The following is a 19,767-nucleotide window of genomic DNA, read 5'->3' as shown; positions in this document are numbered from 1 at the left end:
AGACATTTTTCTATCGAGATTTTTAGCCATATATCATCAAATATATAAGATGATTTGACATACATAGCAATATTTGATGATTAATTTGGATTTTGTTCGACAACAATTCTGTTTTTAGTCATACATATTTTAGAAATACTCAAATCCGTAGTTAAATTTTAAATTTTAAAATAAAAATTTGAAAACTGTTTTTATTATTCAAAATTAAAATTTTTAAACGAATAAAAAAATATAAAAACTCACAAGCTATTATAAGCTTATTTTTTAAAAACTAAATATAAGAGTGGTTTGTTTTGTGTTTTTTTAAAAATCATTGTCTATTTGTCACAACTTTTTTCGATGGTTTTGGTATAATCTTAATAAAACATTTTAAAATTTTGCTAAATTCAAAAGGTTTACAAGTTTTTAAAACTTTTTTTTTTCAAATAATCCAAATCTAGTTGGGCTCGAGTTAAGTAAGTGACATGAATTGTAAAAATTATAAAAATTGACATTTTACTATTATGTCACAAACTACTTAGTAATAATAAATTGCCATTTGTAAATTATAAGTCTCACTCGTCTTCAATTGATGAGATCTTACGATTTTAACGCTAGGAAAAAACCATAAGATGATGAAAATTTAAGTGTGGATATACATGGAAATAGGATTCAATATCTATCTCCGATTTGCAATGTGTGGAAATCGCCACAAATGGACTCCAGAGATAATTTTACATTACTTGGTGCATGCAAAAGATTAGTTTTCATAATTTAGATTATTTAATATTAATGCACTCAAATTTAAGTACTCAATGAAGAAAATCTCTTTTTAAAACTATTATTTCAAGGTATAAGTAATTGACTTAGATTTTCATGAAAACATTTGTAAAAGATATATAAAATAAATAAGCTCAGGAATGAAAGTGATATTTGCAAGCTTGTTTCTTCTTCTTAAATACTAGAAACCAAAGGATGACCAAATGGGTCATAAATTGAAATTAAATACGCACTAATCTAATTAAGGAACGACGGTCATTGGAGATTAGCCTAAAATTCTAAAAATTTTAACAAATATTTTTTAAAAAAAATTTAAAGTTAATTGATGGCAACCAGAGGTTGATATAAGCGACGATCGTCGGAGTTGGTTGTCAGAAGTTTGTCAGTGGAGTCACCAAAGGTGGTGGTCGAAGATTGGTCATCGATGATCATTGTAGGTGGTGTCTAAAAGTTGGTCAACGAATTTCCCAACTCTTAAAACAAATACCCCTAGGGTTAAAGAACAACAATAACACTTGAGTTGTTTTAGATCCTGATCCTAATCCTCAATTAAAACTAAAGCTTACCCCAAACAAGGAATAAACTATTATAGCCCACTCTACTTCTAATCCCAAACATGTCCTGAAAAATTTGATCCAAACACACACCGAATTGTAATTAAGAATAAAAAATAAAAAGAATTGGTAAAAGTAACACACTCTTAGTTTTTGTTTTCAAAAGTAGCACATTTTTTAGAAAATTGTAAAAACTGTTTTTCTTGGTCCATCTAAAATATTAAAAGTTTGGGATTTGTTCGGTGCATATCGGTAGACAATAGACCGAGATTCTACCATTTTTTAAATCTGTTTTTAATTTTTTTATCTTTTCAAAAAAAGATTATTCAAATCTCCCTAAATCTTACGCCAATCCTTAACTAGTTTTTTAAAAATATTTTTTAAACAAATTATGGATCCTTGTTAATCGGGGTAAAATTGTATTGAGAAAGCTTAAAAACTTGATAATCTTCGATTCATCTAGAGCAAAATTGTCTCGAGAAAGCATAAAAATTAATAATTTTGGACTTTTTCGATACAATTTTATCAAAACGAACTTGGATCAACCAAATCTTTTACTTAACTCTAGTCAAATTTTCTATTACAATCTTGCTATATTTTATATTGTAAATAAGTTTTGTACAATAATCTTGTAAACATAATTATGGAACACATAATTAAAATAAATGATTTGAGAGATTGTATAAGAAAACTAGATTTGGGTGTATAAGATTGAGAAATATTATAGAAAAGAAAAAGTTATTTTCCAAATTTGAAAAATTCACATAAAATATATATTTTCAAATTTTACAATGGTAAAGATAAATGGTGTTATTTTTGGCAATTTCTCCTAAATTTACCTTTTCTTTTATGTAAAGAATTTGTTAATAAATTTAAAATTATTTTAAAAAACAAAGGCAGGTGGCACGTGCAAAACACATGAAAGGAAGAATTAAAAATCGTATTTTAATTTCATCTCCTTCTTCTTCATTCAAAAACCCTACTCTCTCTCTCTCTCTCTCATTCTCATTCCCATTCGTTTTTTCTCTTTTCATCTATACCCATTCTTAACCTAGGCGCCGTCTAGGATTTTCCCTTGCTCCCTCCCATCTTCTTCATTCACCGTCCCTAAACCGCACCGAACGGAGTCACATCTCAGTTCGGATCGGTTTGGGCACCACAGTTTTCCCATCTTCAACCTTTTTCTCATCTCTTTATGGACAAGAAGGAGAAGAAGATGAAGAACAAAGCTCTTGTGGAAGCCCTAGCTTCAAACGACGTTTTTGAGCAAAACGCTGACGGTTTGGATCTTTCCGATAAGAAGAAGAAGAAGAGTAAGTCCGATAAGGAGAGCAAGAAGCGGAAAGCTGTAGAAGTGGCTGACGACGGGGATAGGAGCGAGACGAGCTCGGAATTGGGCGAACCTGTGAATTCAAGGTCGAAAAGCGGAAAGGAGAAGAAGAGCTCGAAGAAGGTGAAAGTGGTTGATTCTGAAGATGATGATGTGGAGAAGGAGGCTGAGAATCCGAATGCTGTTACTAGGTTTCGGATTTCTGAACCGCTGAAGGCTAAACTGAAGGAGAAGGGTATTAGCTCCTTGTTTCCGATTCAGGCTATGACTTTTGATACCGTATATGACGGGTCTGATTTGGTTGGTCGAGCCAGAACTGGACAGGTATGATCCGTTTGCTTGATTTCTTGTTGCTCTTTTGGGATTGTAAGATAAATGTTAGGCTTTTCCTCTCCAGTATGAAACATACCATGAAAGACCAGCCGCTGAAACATCAACAAAATTGAACGACGTGAATATGTCTGTGGCAAACTTGATTTGTAACTTTTTTTTTGTATGAGAAAAATTATCCTGTGTTCTCTCTTGTAATTCCTCTTTGCTACTTGAAGGGCAAATCTTGCATGCTATAGACTTATTCCTAGTTAAGTTTTAGTAATTCTGAGAATGGTTTCTAGTTCTACTTTTACTTAATCTTAAAAGTCTATATTTGCTATCTACGACGATGTTGTTCTCAATGAACTTCGAAGGTCTTTGCTTTTGAAGTTGGATTAGATATAATACGAATGTTACTTTTCACTGTTAACTTTTTTTTTTTTTTTTTTGGTAAAAATAATCTTATGTAAAATTTTCTTGTCTTTTGTGCAGGGTAAAACGCTAGCGTTTGTCTTGCCCATCTTGGAGTCTTTAGTAAATGGGCCTTTTAAGTCATCACGAGTGACGGGATATGGAAGGTCTCCTAGTGTTATAGTACTTTTACCAACTAGGGAATTGGCTGACCAGGTACGGTTTGAAGATTTTTAACTTACATTTGTTAAACTGCTTATAGTATCTTAAAAAGTTGTGATTTGATTAGGTGTTCGAGGACTTCAAATTTTATGGACGTGCATTAGGCTTGGACTCTTGCTGTTTATGTGGAGGAATGCAGTATGGCCCCCAAGAAATTGCATTAAAAAGGGGAGTTGACATAGTTGTTGGAACTCCTGGTCGTGTGAAGGTGCAAATTTATAGTAAATATTGAAGGCTTTGTTAAATGATGGAAAAACTTTAGTGTTTGGTTACTGACTTGTGCCTTCTTTTAATTTGGTATAGGATCACATTAACAGAAATAATATTGATTTGCGGTCTCTAAAGTTCAGGGTTCTTGATGAAGCCGACGAAATGTTGAACATGGGTTTTGTTGACGATGTTGAATTTATTCTTGGTATGGTATTTGGAATTCATAATTATTTGTTCCACTGGAAGAGTGAAATTTTTCTTAATACAGTGCCATTTATTTCTTAACTTATATTGGCAAAACATTGTTTTGGTGGATTCTTAGGCAAGGTGGCGGATGTGAACAAAGTTCAAACACTTCTTTTCAGTGCCACTTTACCAGACTGGGTGAAGAATGTCAGTATTCCAAACATAATACACAGTTTTTAAGCTTTCCTAATTTAAACGTGCAATATAAAATAGTTGATAAGTTTTATGAACATATGTATTTTTCTTCTGCAACTGTTACTGATAAATTTTTTTTCATTTTCAGATTACTTCTAGGTTCCTGAAGGCAAGCAAGAAAACTGTAGATCTTGTTGGCAATGAGAAAATGAAAGCCAGTAAGGATGTTAGGCATATTGTTATTCCCTGCTCTGATTCAGAGAGGTCTCAGCTCATTCCAGATATCATTCGATGTTATAGCAGGTTAGTGGTTTGAATGGAGAGATGTTAGTTACTGTTATTATTATCTGTTTATCATCAATGAATTATTCAATTGCTCTCTTTGTTATTGCTATATGATGATCAGTGGGGGCCGAACTATTATATTCACGGAGACTAAGGAATCTGCATCTGAGCTTGCTGGTCTTCTTCCTGGCGCACGGCCGTTGCATGGAGATATACAGCAGTCCCAACGTTCGGTAATTTGATAGATTAGTGTAGCCTGCACATACACACATACACATTTTTTCCCTACTGGATATACTTGCCTGTTTTGCAGTCTTTTATTGTGACCTACTTGTTGCAGGTTACCATATCTGGGTTCAGGTCAGGCAAGTTTCTGATATTGGTGGCCACCAATGTGGCAGCACGTGGATTGGATATCAATGATGTTCAGTTAATTATACAGGTTTGTGCTTGACCCTGATTATGTAACTTCACATTTTTATTTTATTTTCTGAAGTATGTTTTTTCTTGCTAATGTTATATTTGTCTTTATTTATGAATCTGCCAGTGTGAAGCTCCAAAGGATATAGAAGCTTATATTCATCGGTCCGGAAGAACAGGAAGAGCTGGTAATTCTGAGTTCGGCAACTTTTCCCCATTATACATGCATATAATTTTGAACTTTCTAAAAAGACTATTTTATTTTTAGGCAATACTGGAGTTGCTGTGACATTGTATGATCCAAGAAAGTCAGGAAGAATCGCCAGGATAGAAAGAGATTCTGGTGTGAAGTTTGAGCACTTGTCTGCTCCTCAGCCTATTGACATAGCCAAATCTGCTGGAGCAAGTGCTGCAGAATCAGTAACGCAAGTGTCTGACAGGTACGTTCATATAATGTTAATTAGTTATTTTTTTTCTTGGCGTGCTTGAATCTTATTTATAATGAAACAGTGTAATCCCACCTTTCAAATCTGCTGCGGAGGAGATGGTGAACAGCTCTAGTTTGTCTGCTGTGGAGCTACTCGCCAAGGCCCTTGCCAAGCTCTCTGTGAGTTGTCTTTTAAATTTTTTCTTAACTATGCAACCTAAGCTTTTGGTTGTTGCCTTTTCTTTTTTACTGACAGTTGCCTAACTGCACTGGTTTATTTTATTTCTGCAGGGTTATACAGAGATAAAGAGTAGATCACTTCTGACATCAATGGAAAATCATGTCACTTTAATTCTAGAACCTGGGAAGCCTATCTATTCCCCATCGTGAGAAATCTTGACCTTTTGCTATATTAATCTGCTTGATGCTCTTTTCACGTGTCCTACACTTGCTATGAATTTGAAAGTTGTGTTGATCCCTTAATGATGTCATTTGCGTGCCTTTCTTTTTAATTAATTTAAACTGTAGGTTTTGATTATGGGAAATTAATATTCTTTTAGTTTATGAATGTAATACGTTAAAAATTACTGACCTCTGTTGTCTTCATTTAAACTTTTTTGTGGGTTGATCAGTTGTTTGAATGTCGTATTTCTTGTCTTGCATGTAAAATAGCTTTTATTCCTGCCTCTCTTCGGCAACATACCATAATAACTAACGAACTTTGCTTCTCAATTGTCCAGATTCGCCTACAGTATCTTGAGGAGGTTCTTGCCTGAGGAGAAGGTCGAGTCAGTGAAGGGCATGTCATTGACGGCTGATGGATACAGTGCTGTATTCGATGTTAAAACTGAAGATTTGGATGCATTTCTTACTGGTAAATCTATGGAGTAACTTTTTCATTTTCATCTTTGATTATCCCCTTCTCCCCCCCCTTCATTATCCGTCTGATTGACGTTATTCTTTTTTTCTAATTGGACTTGTGAATGATACTGTTTATAAATGAACCTCATTTATCTATCACGCACGCTTTGAATCTATTCCTTGCAATATAATTAAAAAACGTTGTTTGCAGAGTGGGATCCTGAAGTTACTTTCTCTTTTCTTATTCATCTGTTTCCAGGCCAGGCTAATGCAGCCGATGTGAGTATAGAGGTGTTGAAATCTCTTCCAAAATTGCAAGATAGAGAGCAATCAAGAGGCGGAAGATTTGGTGGCGGTGGTCGTGGAGGGTTCGGCGATCGCAGAAACGGTGGTAGTAGGTTTTCAGGAGGAAGAGGAGGTGGTCGTGGAGGATTTTCCGACAGAAACAACAGGTTTTCGGGTGGAAGAGGTCGAAACTTCGGTGGTGGTGGCAGCCGTAGCAGTTGGTAAGGTAAAACAAGATGGTGCGTGTAAATGTTCCTAATAAGCCACAACCTGAATTTTAGGAACATTGGAAATTTTGTAGAAAGATGAGTTTCTTTTCTCTTTACAAGATGTGAGAGCAGTATGTATTATCGCTTGAGGGCCAATCTCGGCGAGATTATAAGTTGGTAATTAGTTTTCATTTGATGATTTCCTGTTTATTCCTAATGGGGGGTTTTTCCATGTGCCCCTTATTTTGGTAAACTAGACTTTTGTGAGGAGAGGATTTTGTATTATTTTATTAATTTAATTGAGCTCCTTGGAAAGTTACAGTACTGGTGTATGTTTTTGATAGATTAACATTATGGAAATTCTGATGAATTATTTGGAAGAATTTTGTCCTCCCAGCTGTAAATGAGATTATATTGATATCTTGTTGGTTTTTCTCGTCTCCCCTAGATTGGAAGGGACTATTCTTGCTTGGCCAAATTGTTCTCACTTTGGTTTTGAACTCCAATTTGGGTATCTGCATCTCATTTGTGCTCAAGCAGCAGTAGGTGTCTGTTCAGGATCAATTTAGTAAATATATCGATCACGAACATTAAGATAGTTGGTGGTCTTTAACTAGTCAATTCATTTTTTGGTCTATCATGTTTCCCTTTTAAAGGCGTGATATTAGATATCAGTAGAAATTTAATACTACCAATTTTAAAAGATTTAATATTACCAACTCTAAAAGATTGTGGTCTAATCCCTTATCTTGTTCGACTATTCCGCTATTAAGTTAATAATTCTCATTATGCAATCTTAAAGTAGTATGTTGTAATGATGCACCAACTTCAAAAGGTTTTATTTGAAGAAGCAGTTGATTCGTAGAGGTAGAAGTATATTTCACTAAAATAGCCATTAAGATTATTTATAAAATTAACTTTTACAAAAGTTGTCTTAGCGCAAAAGCTCAAGAAATGCTTCTCTTACTATTGGCCGAAAACATCTATATGTATACAAACAAATAATATATACATTTTGAACTTGAAGTTAACAAAGGGGGTGGTGGCGCAGTTGGCTAGCGCGTAGGTCTCATAGCTAAAAGAGTTATCCTGAGGTCGAGAGTTCGAGCCTCTCTCACCCCACAACTTTTTTTTACTTTTCTTTTTTCTAAGAATAAAAGTATTCTTAAAAGAAAATGTTTATCGTAACTTTTAAAATTTGATTATGCATTCAAGTGATTTACAGCAAAAATGAATACTTTCCTATTTTATTTTTTTGTAAACACGATTTTTTAAAATCAAGTCACTAGGAAAAAAAAATTGAAATTTGCAAGAAGCAAATATTCGAAACTACGACTTGATTGTTATGAGAGTTGGACACTTTATTACAACTATACTCAATTTAAAATAAAATATTATTTAATATATATTATAATCTGACACTTGCCCCGTTGGTCCCTATGTAAATTTTTTGGTGGTTGGCACCATATTGACTTTTGAAACTCAAGTTTATAACGAGACTAATTGAACCAATTTTTTTATTCCTTTATTATCTCTACTTACCAAATAATATTTTCAAAATTCAAACCCAAGTTTTGAAAATAAAGAAGTAATTTTCATTTTTTTCCTTCTCTTATAATTTAATTAAAAGATTCAAACATTACTTCAATTAGAGTGAAAACCATATCAATTTTCAAATACAAAAATTTGATTATTAAAAAAAGAAAATCCTGGGTTATATATTATTATTTATTAAAGTCACTATGTAATAAAAAAAGAAAAGAAGAACAAATAACACATCAGAAAAACACAGGTAAACTTACATTTGCTTCCTAACCTCATTACCATACAATCTAGTTTTAAGGATTAAGATAAACTATATATATCATCCTTAATATAGAATTTAAACCAAATTCTAGTTAGACCATTTCATCCTTTCATTTTTACTATTGTTCTTATCTAGGTAGTTATTTTGATTTTAATATAGATTATCATTATATTTAAGAAGTGCCTATTTTGCATCATCAATCCAAAACTTGAAAGTATTCAATTTCAAGGAAAGACCAAAATGAAAGGACAACAACAATGGAAAAATATTGCTTTAGTTTGTGTTTTTGTGATGTTAATTTCTAAGACGTATTCGTTGCCGCTTTCAACCAATGGAAGATGGATCGTCGATGCCACAACAGGCCAACGTGTGAAGTTAATGTGTGTAAATTGGCCAGGACACATGCAGGGTATGTTGGCAGAGGGTCTTCATCTTAGGCCACTTAATGATATTGCCGCATTGGTAGCGAAGTTGCGGTTCAATTGCGTGCGTTTGACATATTCAATTCATATGTTCACACGCCATGCTAATTTGACTGTTCAACAATCCTTTGAGAATTTTGATTTGAAGAATACCATCGCAGGAATAGCGCAAAACAATCCTTCTATATTGAACATGACACTTGTTCAGGCGTATGGAGCAGTGGTTGATTCACTTGCTGCACATAGGATCATGGTAGTTTCTGATAATCATATAAGTCAACCAAGATGGTGTTGTGACAATAATGATGGCAACGGCTTCTTTGGAGATCGATATTTTGATCCTCAAGAATGGTTGCAAGGAATTAGTTTGGCAGCACAGAGCCTAAAAAGCAAATCACAAGTATGTTTTCTTTTTAAGAAGACAATTTAAAAGTGGAACATACTTCAAATTATATGGACCAAATAATTAACATTTAAATAATCTATAATTTGTCATCGATTTAATATGACATGCTAACTATTTGCATGATAATATATATGTAAAAGGTGGTGGCAATGAGCTTGAGAAACGAACTGCGAGGACCAAACCAAAACGTGGAGAAGTGGTTTCAATATATGAGCCAAGGAGCCAAGCTTATTCACCAAATTAACCCAAACGCTTTAGTAGTAGTTTCTGGATTGAGCTATGACACCGATCTTAGCTTCTTGAAGAATAGGTCAATGGGATTCAACTTGGACAATAAACTTGTATTTGAAGCTCATTTGTACTCCTTCACAAACAACATGGGTGATTTTTGGATGTCGAAGCCATTAAACACGTTTTGTGCTAGTGTCAACCAAGGATTTGAAGATCGAGCAGGGTTTCTTGTGAGAGGACAAAGCCCAATACCACTATTTGTTAGCGAATTTGGGATTGACCAAACAGGCGTAAATGAGGGTCAAAAACGATTCTTGAACTGCTTTTTTACCTATCTTACTGAGAATGATTTTGATTGGGGATTATGGGCATTGCAAGGTAGCTACTATTATAGAGAAGGTGTGAAAAATGCAGAAGAAACTTTTGGTGTCTTGGATTCCACTTTTGCAAAAGCAAAAAACTCTAAATTATTCCTCCAGAAGTTTCAACTTATGCAATCAAAACTTCAAGGTATAACTCCTCAAGTTTTAGGTCGCTTTTCTACTTTCACTTTAATTTATATCTTAAAAAGACGATTAATTTCTATCCAATTTTCATTTCTAGAATATTTTTTTTGTTCCATACTAATTGAAGAATCAAAATGATTGTCCTTAACACAGATCCAAGTTCAAATCTCACAACATCATTCATAATGTACCATCCTCTTAGCGGTGGGTGTGTGCGAATGAACAAAAAATACCAATTAGGAATCAGTAGCTGTAAGACTTCTAACCGTTGGAGTCACGAACAAGACGGTGCTCCTATTAAGTTGGCAGGATCTATACTGTGTTTGAAAGCCATAGGAGTTGGGCTCCCTCCGATTCTCTCTCAAGACTGCTCAAGCCAACAAAGTATTTGGAAATATGGTTCAAATGCCAAATTGCAACTGGCCACTGTTGATGAACAAGGACAAGCCTTATGCTTGCAAAGAGCTTCTCATTCCCATCAAATTGTGACGAATAAGTGTTTGTGTTCTAATGATTCTCAATGCCAAGAAGATCCACAAAGCCAATGGTTTACACTTGTCCCATCAAATCTACGTCGCATTAATTGAGCTCGATATGTAATTATATGTATATTTTGTTATTTGAACCTCATTTATTTCCACTCATGCAAATTATTATTCAAATATTTTTTAGGGAAATAAACATATCCCAATTGTTCTCAATAATGTCAAGGAAATCCCACAACTAAAATTTGAGGAGTAAAATAAGTGTTATTACAATTTTTTTTCCTTGAGAATTAAATATTAAATTTATTTAACTAAAATTAGAAATTTGAAAAATGAGTTCTTTCTATGTAAATTAAATTTAACATCATGTTCATGATAGCTATAACATGTTACTAAATAAATAGTAGTATTTTATAAGATTAAAATCAATCCATATCTAATTTTAATAACAAGTAATACTTTATCCACAATTACTTGATATATATCCATTTTTTTTTTAAATTTATACTTAAATTAATTGAATATTAGTAAAAATTACACTAATAATTATCTATATATTGTTTTCCTTAACAAGATTGAGCCTTTTTTTTCTATTAAGGAAAAATATTCGACTATTATAAAAAAGATATATAATTTTCCTAAAAAGAGAAAAAAAGTTAGATAATAAAATAAGTAAAATTTAATATATGAACAGGAGTAGTGTTTATAAACTTAAACTTTTAAAAAGGCAAATCGCAAAAAACCGGCTCTAAAATATGGTGGTAATTAATTTATACAATTATATAAGTTTAAAAATTCAATTTTTATAATCACAACAAGTTTAAGGATATGATTTTAACACTTTTCACTACAAGAATTTTCGTCTTTGCTGAGCAGGAAATCGTGGACAGTTCTTATAAAAAATGTGGACAGAGCTTCTGCCGACGTTTTTTTTGCGTGGACACGTTGCGCGGCCGAAACACTATCGTCTTTTCCTTTGCCCATGTTTTTTACGTTGCGTCGGCAAAAATACCAACGCAAATTAAAATCGTGGGCAGAAAAGATATTCGTGGGCAAAAATACCTTTCTGCCAACGTTTTTTTCGTGGGCAAAAATAGTTTCTGCCAACGAAAGGATTTTTGTCAGGAAAGAAAAATTTCTCCCCACGGTAAATTTGGTTTTAAATAATTTTTTTCTTCTTTTTGCCAACGCACCAAACGTCGCCACTGCTTTCTAATTGCCAATATATTTCTAGCCAAACAAAGAACGTGGCAAAAACGATTTTAATTTTTTTTACATGTATTATTAATATTGTATGCTTCTAAATTAAATTTCAAATATATAATAAATTTCCTGTCTATAACAAAATATATTGAACACTGCAACCAAAAATTTAAAAATCAAAATATTTTCAATCATTAATATTTTGTCAAAATATGACAATCCATAATTGAATACTTTGTCAAAATATGACAAACAATCATTCTCTAGCGTGCCAAGGTTCATGAGCTATATTAAATTTCATTTTGGCATACCAAAATGAAAAAAAAAAAAAATTACATATACAAAAAATGGTTAACTAAGCCAGAATGTTTTCATTCTCCGCTCCTTCAAACTACATAAACCTAAAAAAGATATATTAAATCGAATAAGTCTCATTCTAATGTGAGCGTTCAAATTAAACAAGATGCATGGCCTAAGTGTGACTTTCAAACCCGAAACCAACCTAAAAAGTCCTAAAAAAAGTGTTTAGGAGACACTTTAACTCTCGAAACAACACTTACATGCCCCAAGTGTGACTAAAGATATGAAATTTGGGAAAACATTCATATTTTGATCAATAGAACAAATAAAAAGAATTGAAAACGATATGACCATCGGGTAAACGACATATATACAACAAAAAACGGCCAATATATAATAAAGATACTTGTTAACTTGATAGGGCTTACCAAGTAAACAATAGGCTTGGCTGTGAGCAATTGAAAAGTATTGAGAATCTCAACATTAGCAGCTTTCCAATCACCTAAACGAACATCTTTGCCTTCCTCAAGCGATGCCTTGACCTGAATTACGTCGGCATAAATATGTGTAAAAAACGTGAGGTTTTTCTCCACGTAAATTACATCGGCAAATACTTAAAATATCTGCCCACACATCATACGTGGATATAAACTAAAATAAACGTCGGCAGAAATACAACTTAAAAAATTTCCTTAAAACCTCACAACTTTTTGCCAACATTTATATTTTCGTGGACAAAAACGATGATGTACCCACGCAATACGCAAATTTTGCCCACGTAAATATTTTCGTCGACAAAAATGAAGATGTGCCCACGTAATGAAAACTACTTCGACACATCATATCTTTGCCCGTAGAAACCAAAATTCTTGTAGTGTTTATAAATTTAAAAACAATTTATTAATCTTAAGAGAGGGTTTTTGCCCTTTGTCTTCTTTTAAAAATAATAACTAAAAGTTATATATCCAACAAGGTTTAAGGTCCCTAACTATTCCAACCAATGATATTTTTGTTCCTTTTGTTATCTCTACTTATTAAATATTGTCTTAAAAAAAAATTCAAACCAAGTTTTTGAAAAATTAAGGAAAACAGTGTTTTAAGAATCCGATATTTTTATAATTTGACTAATAACTCAAAATTTAGATAAAAACCATACAAGAGATTATTAAGAAACAAACCCAAATAAAAAAAATAAAAAATCAAGGAAGATCTAATTCATCCGGACTAAACAACTGAATAATCGATCTCACAAAAAATCCAAAGAATAAAATGAAACGAGTTTGTAATAGGTTTTAATTCTAAGCTCAATTGAGCGTTTTAAGTCCATTTGGTTATACCAAACTCATCTATTTCTCCTATAGTTTTCATACTCTACTTTTGTTTTTCTCTTTACTTGTGGAAGAACCTAAAAGGTTGCTCTTTTATACAGATCCAAGTTCAAATTTCACAACAACATTCATAATGTACCATCCTCTTAGCGGCGGGTGTGTGCGAATGAACAAAAGATATCAATTAGGAATCAGTAGCTGTAAGACTTCTAACCGTTGGAGTCATGAACAAGCCGGTGCTCCTATTAAGTTGGCAGGATCTATATTGTGTTTGAAAGCCATAGGAGTTGGGCTCCCCCCAATTCTCTCTCAAGACTGCTCAAGCCAACAAAGTATTTGGAAATATGGTTCAAATGCCAAATTGCAACTGGCCACTGTTGATGAACAAGGACAAGCCTTATGCTTGCAAAGAGCTTCTCATTCCCATCAAATTGTGACCAATAAGTGTTTGTGTTCTAACGATTCTCAATGCCAAGAAGATCCACAAAGCCAATGGTTTACACTTGTCCCATCAAATCTACGTCTCATAGCTTAAAATGTATATATATATATATATATATATATAGATTTGTTTGAACCTCATTTATTTCAATTCATGCAAATTATTATTCAAATATTTTTTAGGGAAATAAACTTATCTAATTGTTCTCAATAATGTCGAGGAAATCCCACAACTAAAATTTGAGGAGGAAAAAAGGTATTATTACAATTTTTTTCCCTTGAGAATTAAATAATAAATTTATTTGACTAAATTAGAAATTTTGAAAAATAAGTTCTTTATATGTAAATTTAATATTATATTCATTATTGCCGTAACATGTTACCAAATAAATAATAATACACTATAAAATTAAAATCAACCATATCTAGTTTTAAAAACAAATTGGACTTTATCAACAATTATATGACATATATCAATTTTTGTTTTAAACTTACACTTGCATTGTTAAATTACACTAAATACTATATTTTTAATTTTGAGGGTAAGAAATTTATTTGAAATGATACGAGGTAAATTTTGAAATTATTTTAATTATTTTCCTAGTTAGATATAAAGAATGAAAATTGACGTAGCGATTGTGATCCATAAAAATTTTAAGATATTAGTGAAATTACTGTTTATTTCCTATAAACATTACATCATTTTGAAATTATTCACATAGTCAACTTTCGTAAAAATTGTATTATTTAGAAAAGATGATGCTTAGAATGTCATGAAAGATGTTATATATTGATGTTTTAATTAAGATTTAAGACGTCAAGTTAGCAACTTCAATGTTTTTTTTGGTTTCAATACAGAATCTTTGATGTTTGAATATATCCTTGATGGACTCAAAAAATTAAATACCTTAATGGTAAGATTTAAACTTAAATTAATTGAATATTAGTCAAAATTACACTAATAATTACATACACACACACACACACACACACATATATATTTTCTTAACAATGTTGAGCCTTTTTTTATTAAGACATTTTTTTGACCATTGTAAGTCAAAAAGATATATAATTTCCTTAAAAAAGAGAAAAAAAAATTAAACCATAAAATAAGCAATAATAATAATAATAATAATAATATATAAATGAGAGTAGGGTTTATATATAAACTTAGATTTCTAATAAGAAAAATTACAAAAACAGCCTTCAAAGTATAGTGCTAATTAATTTATACAATTATATAATTAGTTTATGGATTCATTTTTCGTAAATTCAAGGTATAATTTTAACACTTTATAAGTTTAAAACTAATTTCTCTTAATTTTAAAAAGGGGTATATTTGCCCTTTAATTTTTTAAAAAATTATAATTAAAAAATGTAATCAAGGTCGTCTAAGGTCCCAAGCTATTTCAACCAATGATACTTTTGTTCCTTTTGTTATCTCTACTTCTTGCATTGTCTAAATAAAAATTCAAAACCCGTTTTTGAAAATTAAGGAAAAATATAGATTTTAAAATAAAACACCTTATTTTTATAAATTTGACTAAAAATTAAAAAATCAGATAAAAACCATATCAAAGATTATTAAGAAATAAATCTAAATGAAAAGAACAAAAATCAAAGAAGATCTAATTCATCCGATCCAAACTAAACAACTGAATCACACAAAACATTCAAAGAATGAAACGAAATGAGTTTGTAATAGGTTTTAATTTTAAGTCCGATGGAACGTTTTGAGTCCATGTATTTGGTTAATACCAAACTCATCTACTTCTTATAGTTTTCAACTCAACCCATTTTCCCATCGTTTCCACACTTTACAAACCCGTTTCTTGTTTCATCCTCGATTTTTCACTCATTTCAACATTCTAATTCAGATTTTAGCTAGTAATCTTGATTATATTTCAACCTTTCAAACAACGTCTTTATTGATTTTCTAGAAGAAAAAAAGAAAAAAAGACAACAAACCCTTTGTGTGATCCATTTATTAATTAACACATGATCCCTAGAATGGAAAAAGGAAAAAGAAAAAGAAAAAAGAAAAAAGAAAACACCTCTTACATACAACTCGTACTTAGAAAAAACAAATGTAAATTTTACCTTGCTTCCTGATTTTTACCTTACAGTCTACTTTAAGAATAATTAAGATAAACTATCATCCTTAATATAGAATTTAAACCAAATTCTAGTTAGACCATTTCATCATTTCATTTTTTACCATTGTTCTTATCTAGGTAGTTATTTTGATTTTAATATAGATTACCCTTGATGGGTCGTTATATAAATATTTGAGAAGTGCCTCTCTTGCATCATCAATCCAAAACTTGAAAGTATTCAATTTCAAGGAAAGACCAAAATGAAAGGACAACAACAATGGAAAAATATTGCTTTAGTTTGTGTTTTTGTGATGTTAATTTCTAAGACGTATTCGTTGCCGCTTTCAACCAATGGAAGATGGATCGTCGATGCCACAACAGGCCAACGTGTGAAGTTAATGTGTGTAAATTGGCCAGGACACATGCAGGGTATGTTGGCAGAGGGTCTTCATCTTAGGCCACTTAATGATATTGCCGCATTGGTAGCGAAGTTGCGGTTCAATTGCGTGCGTTTGACATATTCAATTCATATGTTCACACGCCATGCTAATTTGACTGTTCAACAATCCTTTGAGAATTTTGATTTGAAGAATACCATCGCAGGAATAGCGCAAAACAATCCTTCTATATTGAACATGACACTTGTTCAGGCGTATGGAGCAGTGGTTGATTCACTTGCTGCACATAGGATCATGGTAGTTTCTGATAATCATATAAGTCAACCAAGATGGTGTTGTGACAATAATGATGGCAACGGCTTCTTTGGAGATCGATATTTTGATCCTCAAGAATGGTTGCAAGGAATTAGTTTGGCAGCACAGAGCCTAAAAAGCAAATCACAAGTATGTTTTCTTTTTAAGAAGACAATTTAAAAGTGGAACATACTTCAAATTATATGGACCAAATAATTAACATTTAAATAATCTATAATTTGTCATCGATTTAATATGACATGCTAACTATTTGCATGATAATATATATGTAAAAGGTGGTGGCAATGAGCTTGAGAAACGAACTGCGAGGACCAAACCAAAACGTGGAGAAGTGGTTTCAATATATGAGCCAAGGAGCCAAGCTTATTCACCAAATTAACCCAAACGCTTTAGTAGTAGTTTCTGGATTGAGCTATGACACCGATCTTAGCTTCTTGAAGAATAGGTCAATGGGATTCAACTTGGACAATAAACTTGTATTTGAGGCTCATTTGTACTCCTTTCACAAACAACATGGGTAATTTTTGGATGTCGAAGCCATTAAACACGTTTTGTGCTAGTGTCAACCAAGGATTTGAAGATCGAGCAGGGTTTCTTGTGAGAGGACAAAGCCCAATACCACTATTTGTTAGCGAATTTGGGATTGACCAAACAGGCGTAAATGAGGGTCAAAAACGATTCTTGAACTGCTTTTTTACCTATCTTACTGAGAATGATTTTGATTGGGGATTATGGGCATTGCAAGGTAGCTACTATTATAGAGAAGGTGTGAAAAATGCAGAAGAAACTTTTGGTGTCTTGGATTCCACTTTTGCAAAAGCAAAAAACTCTAAATTATTCCTCCAGAAGTTTCAACTTATGCAATCAAAACTTCAAGGTATAACTCCTCAAGTTTTAGGTCGCTTTTCTACTTTCACTTTAATTTATATCTTAAAAAGACGATTAATTTCTATCCAATTTTCATTTCTAGAATATTTTTTTTGTTCCATACTAATTGAAGAATCAAAATGATTGTCCTTAACACAGATCCAAGTTCAAATCTCACAACATCATTCATAATGTACCATCCTCTTAGCGGTGGGTGTGTGCGAATGAACAAAAAATACCAATTAGGAATCAGTAGCTGTAAGACTTCTAACCGTTGGAGTCACGAACAAGACGGTGCTCCTATTAAGTTGGCAGGATCTATACTGTGTTTGAAAGCCATAGGAGTTGGGCTCCCTCCGATTCTCTCTCAAGACTGCTCAAGCCAACAAAGTATTTGGAAATATGGTTCAAATGCCAAATTGCAACTGGCCACTGTTGATGAACAAGGACAAGCCTTATGCTTGCAAAGAGCTTCTCATTCCCATCAAATTGTGACGAATAAGTGTTTGTGTTCTAATGATTCTCAATGCCAAGAAGATCCACAAAGCCAATGGTTTACACTTGTCCCATCAAATCTACGTCGCATTAATTGAGCTCGATATGTAATTATATGTATATTTTGTTATTTGAACCTCATTTATTTCCACTCATGCAAATTATTATTCAAATATTTTTTAGGGAAATAAACATATCCCAATTGTTCTCAATAATGTCAAGGAAATCCCACAACTAAAATTTGAGGAGTAAAATAAGTGTTATTACAATTTTTTTTTCCTTGAGAATTAAATATTAAATTTATTTAACTAAAATTAGAAATTTGAAAAATGAGTTCTTTCTATGTAAATTAAATTTAACATCATGTTCATGATAGCTATAACATGTTACTAAATAAATAGTAGTATTTTATAAGATTAAAATCAATCCATATCTAATTTTAATAACAAGTAATACTTTATCCACAATTACTTGATATATATCCATTTTTTTTTAAATTTATACTTAAATTAATTGAATATTAGTAAAAATTACACTAATAATTATCTATATATTGTTTTCCTTAACAAGATTGAGCCTTTTTTTTCTATTAAGGAAAAATATTGGACTATTATAAAAAAGATATATAATTTTCCTAAAAAGAGAAAAAAAGTTAGATAATAAAATAAGTAAAATTTAATATATGAACAGGAGTAGTGTTTATAAACTTAAACTTTTAAAAAGGCAAATCGCAAAAAACCGGCTCTAAAATATGGTGGTAATTAATTTATACAATTATATAAGTTTAAAAATTCAATTTTTATAATCACAACAAGTTTAAGGATATAATTTTAACACTTTTCACTACAAGAATTTTCGTCTTTGCTGAGCAGGAAATCGTGGACAGTTCATATAAAAAATGTGGACAGAGCTTCTGCCGACGTTTTTTTTTTGCGTGGACACGTTGCGCGGCCGAAACACTATCGTCTTTTCCTTTGCCCATGTTTTTTACGTTGCGTCGGCAAAAATACCAACGCAAATTAAAATCGTGGGCAGAAAAGATATTCGTGGGCAAAAATACCTTTCTGCCAACGTTTTTTCGTGGGCAAAAATAGTTTCTGCCAACGAAAGGATTTTTGTCAGGAAAGAAAAATTTCTCCCCACGGTAAATTTGGTTTTAAATAATTTTTTTCTTCTTTTTGCCAACGCACCAAACGTCGCCACTGCTTTCTAATTGCCAATATATTTCTAGCCAAACAAAGAACGTGGCAAAAACGATTTTAATTTTTTTTACATGTATTATTAATATTGTATGCTTCTAAATTAAATTTCAAATATATAATAAATTTCCTGTCTATAACAAAATATATTGAACACTGCAACCAAAAATTTAAAAATCAAAATATTTTCAATCATTAATATTTTGTCAAAATATGAAAATCCATAATTGAATACTTTGTCAAAATATGACAAACAATCATTCTCTAGCGTGCCAAGGTTCATGAGCTATATTAAATTTCATTTTGGCATACCAAAATGAAAAAAAACAATTACATATACAAAAAATGGTTAACTAAGCCAGAATGTTTTCATTCTCCGCTCCTTCAAACTACATAAACCTAAAAAAGATATATTAAATCGAATAAGTCTCATTCTAATGTGAGCGTTCAAATTAAACAAGATGCATGGCCTAAGTGTGACTTTCAAACCCGAAACCAACCTAAAAAGTCCTAAAAAAAGTGTTTAGGAGACACTTTAACTCTCAAAACAACACTTACATGCCCCAAGTGTGACTAAAGATATGAAATTTGGGAAAACATTC

At 32.0% G+C, this 19,767-nt stretch overlaps 2 protein-coding genes and 1 non-coding gene across 4 annotated transcripts; all 3 read left to right on the top strand.

Annotated features, from left to right (window-relative positions):
- Positions 1 to 2,281: 2,281 nt before the first annotated feature.
- LOC103504655 (DEAD-box ATP-dependent RNA helicase 7) lies at positions 2,282 to 6,990 on the top strand. The gene is made up of 14 exons (XM_008469036.3): positions 2,282 to 2,967; positions 3,448 to 3,582; positions 3,656 to 3,796; positions 3,892 to 4,003; positions 4,121 to 4,191; positions 4,328 to 4,482; positions 4,586 to 4,697; positions 4,805 to 4,906; positions 5,012 to 5,072; positions 5,153 to 5,324; positions 5,395 to 5,491; positions 5,603 to 5,697; positions 6,052 to 6,185; positions 6,432 to 6,990. Exons 1-14 carry the CDS (start codon positions 2,509 to 2,511, stop codon positions 6,680 to 6,682), a joined length of 2,097 nt encoding a protein of 698 aa, XP_008467258.1. The 5' UTR covers positions 2,282 to 2,508; the 3' UTR covers positions 6,683 to 6,990.
- Positions 6,991 to 7,702: 712 nt separating this feature from the next.
- On the top strand, positions 7,703 to 7,788 carry TRNAM-CAU (transfer RNA methionine (anticodon CAU)). The gene is given in 2 exon segments: positions 7,703 to 7,740; positions 7,753 to 7,788. It is a non-coding gene; the product is annotated as a tRNA-Met (tRNA).
- A 901-nt stretch (positions 7,789 to 8,689) lies between these two features.
- Positions 8,690 to 18,097, top strand: LOC103483046 (glycosyl hydrolase 5 family protein-like). 2 transcript variants are annotated; one of them, XM_051089758.1, is made up of 3 exons: positions 8,690 to 9,295; positions 9,442 to 10,042; positions 10,192 to 10,813. In XM_051089758.1, exons 1-3 carry the CDS (start codon positions 8,714 to 8,716, stop codon positions 10,623 to 10,625), a joined length of 1,617 nt encoding a protein of 538 aa, XP_050945715.1. In that variant the 5' UTR covers positions 8,690 to 8,713; the 3' UTR covers positions 10,626 to 10,813. The 2 variants fall into 2 exon arrangements, with proteins under 2 accessions (XP_050945715.1, XP_050945714.1); XM_051089757.1 differs by lacking the exon at positions 10,192 to 10,813 and adding an exon at positions 17,631 to 18,097 and having other exon boundaries at positions 8,705 to 9,295.
- Positions 18,098 to 19,767: the final 1,670 nt, after the last annotated feature.

Source organism: Cucumis melo, chromosome 9 (genome assembly GCF_025177605.1).
Source record: "Cucumis melo cultivar AY chromosome 9, USDA_Cmelo_AY_1.0, whole genome shotgun sequence".
NCBI classification, from domain to species: Eukaryota; Viridiplantae; Streptophyta; class Magnoliopsida; order Cucurbitales; family Cucurbitaceae; genus Cucumis; species Cucumis melo.
This window is presented reverse-complemented; position numbering and strand designations above follow the sequence as displayed.

What these genes read in the sequence shown, in the direction of transcription:
- LOC103483046 (XM_051089757.1), top strand. Translation starts at nt 8,714, where the DNA reads ATGAAAGGACAACAACAATGGAAAAATATTGCTTTAGTTTGTGTTTTT. An exon ending in GCCTAAAAAGCAAATCACAA is followed by an intron (nt 9,296 to 9,441) that starts GTATGTTTTCTT and finishes TATATGTAAAAG; the next exon opens with GTGGTGGCAATGAGCTTGAG. An exon ending in TATGCAATCAAAACTTCAAG is followed by an intron (nt 10,043 to 17,630) that starts GTATAACTCCTC and finishes TCCTTAACACAG; the next exon opens with ATCCAAGTTCAAATCTCACA.
- LOC103504655 (XM_008469036.3), top strand. Translation starts at nt 2,509, where the DNA reads ATGGACAAGAAGGAGAAGAAGATGAAGAACAAAGCTCTTGTGGAAGCC. An exon ending in CGGAAGAACAGGAAGAGCTG is followed by an intron (nt 5,073 to 5,152) that starts GTAATTCTGAGT and finishes TTTTATTTTTAG; the next exon opens with GCAATACTGGAGTTGCTGTG. An exon ending in GTAACGCAAGTGTCTGACAG is followed by an intron (nt 5,325 to 5,394) that starts GTACGTTCATAT and finishes ATAATGAAACAG; the next exon opens with TGTAATCCCACCTTTCAAAT.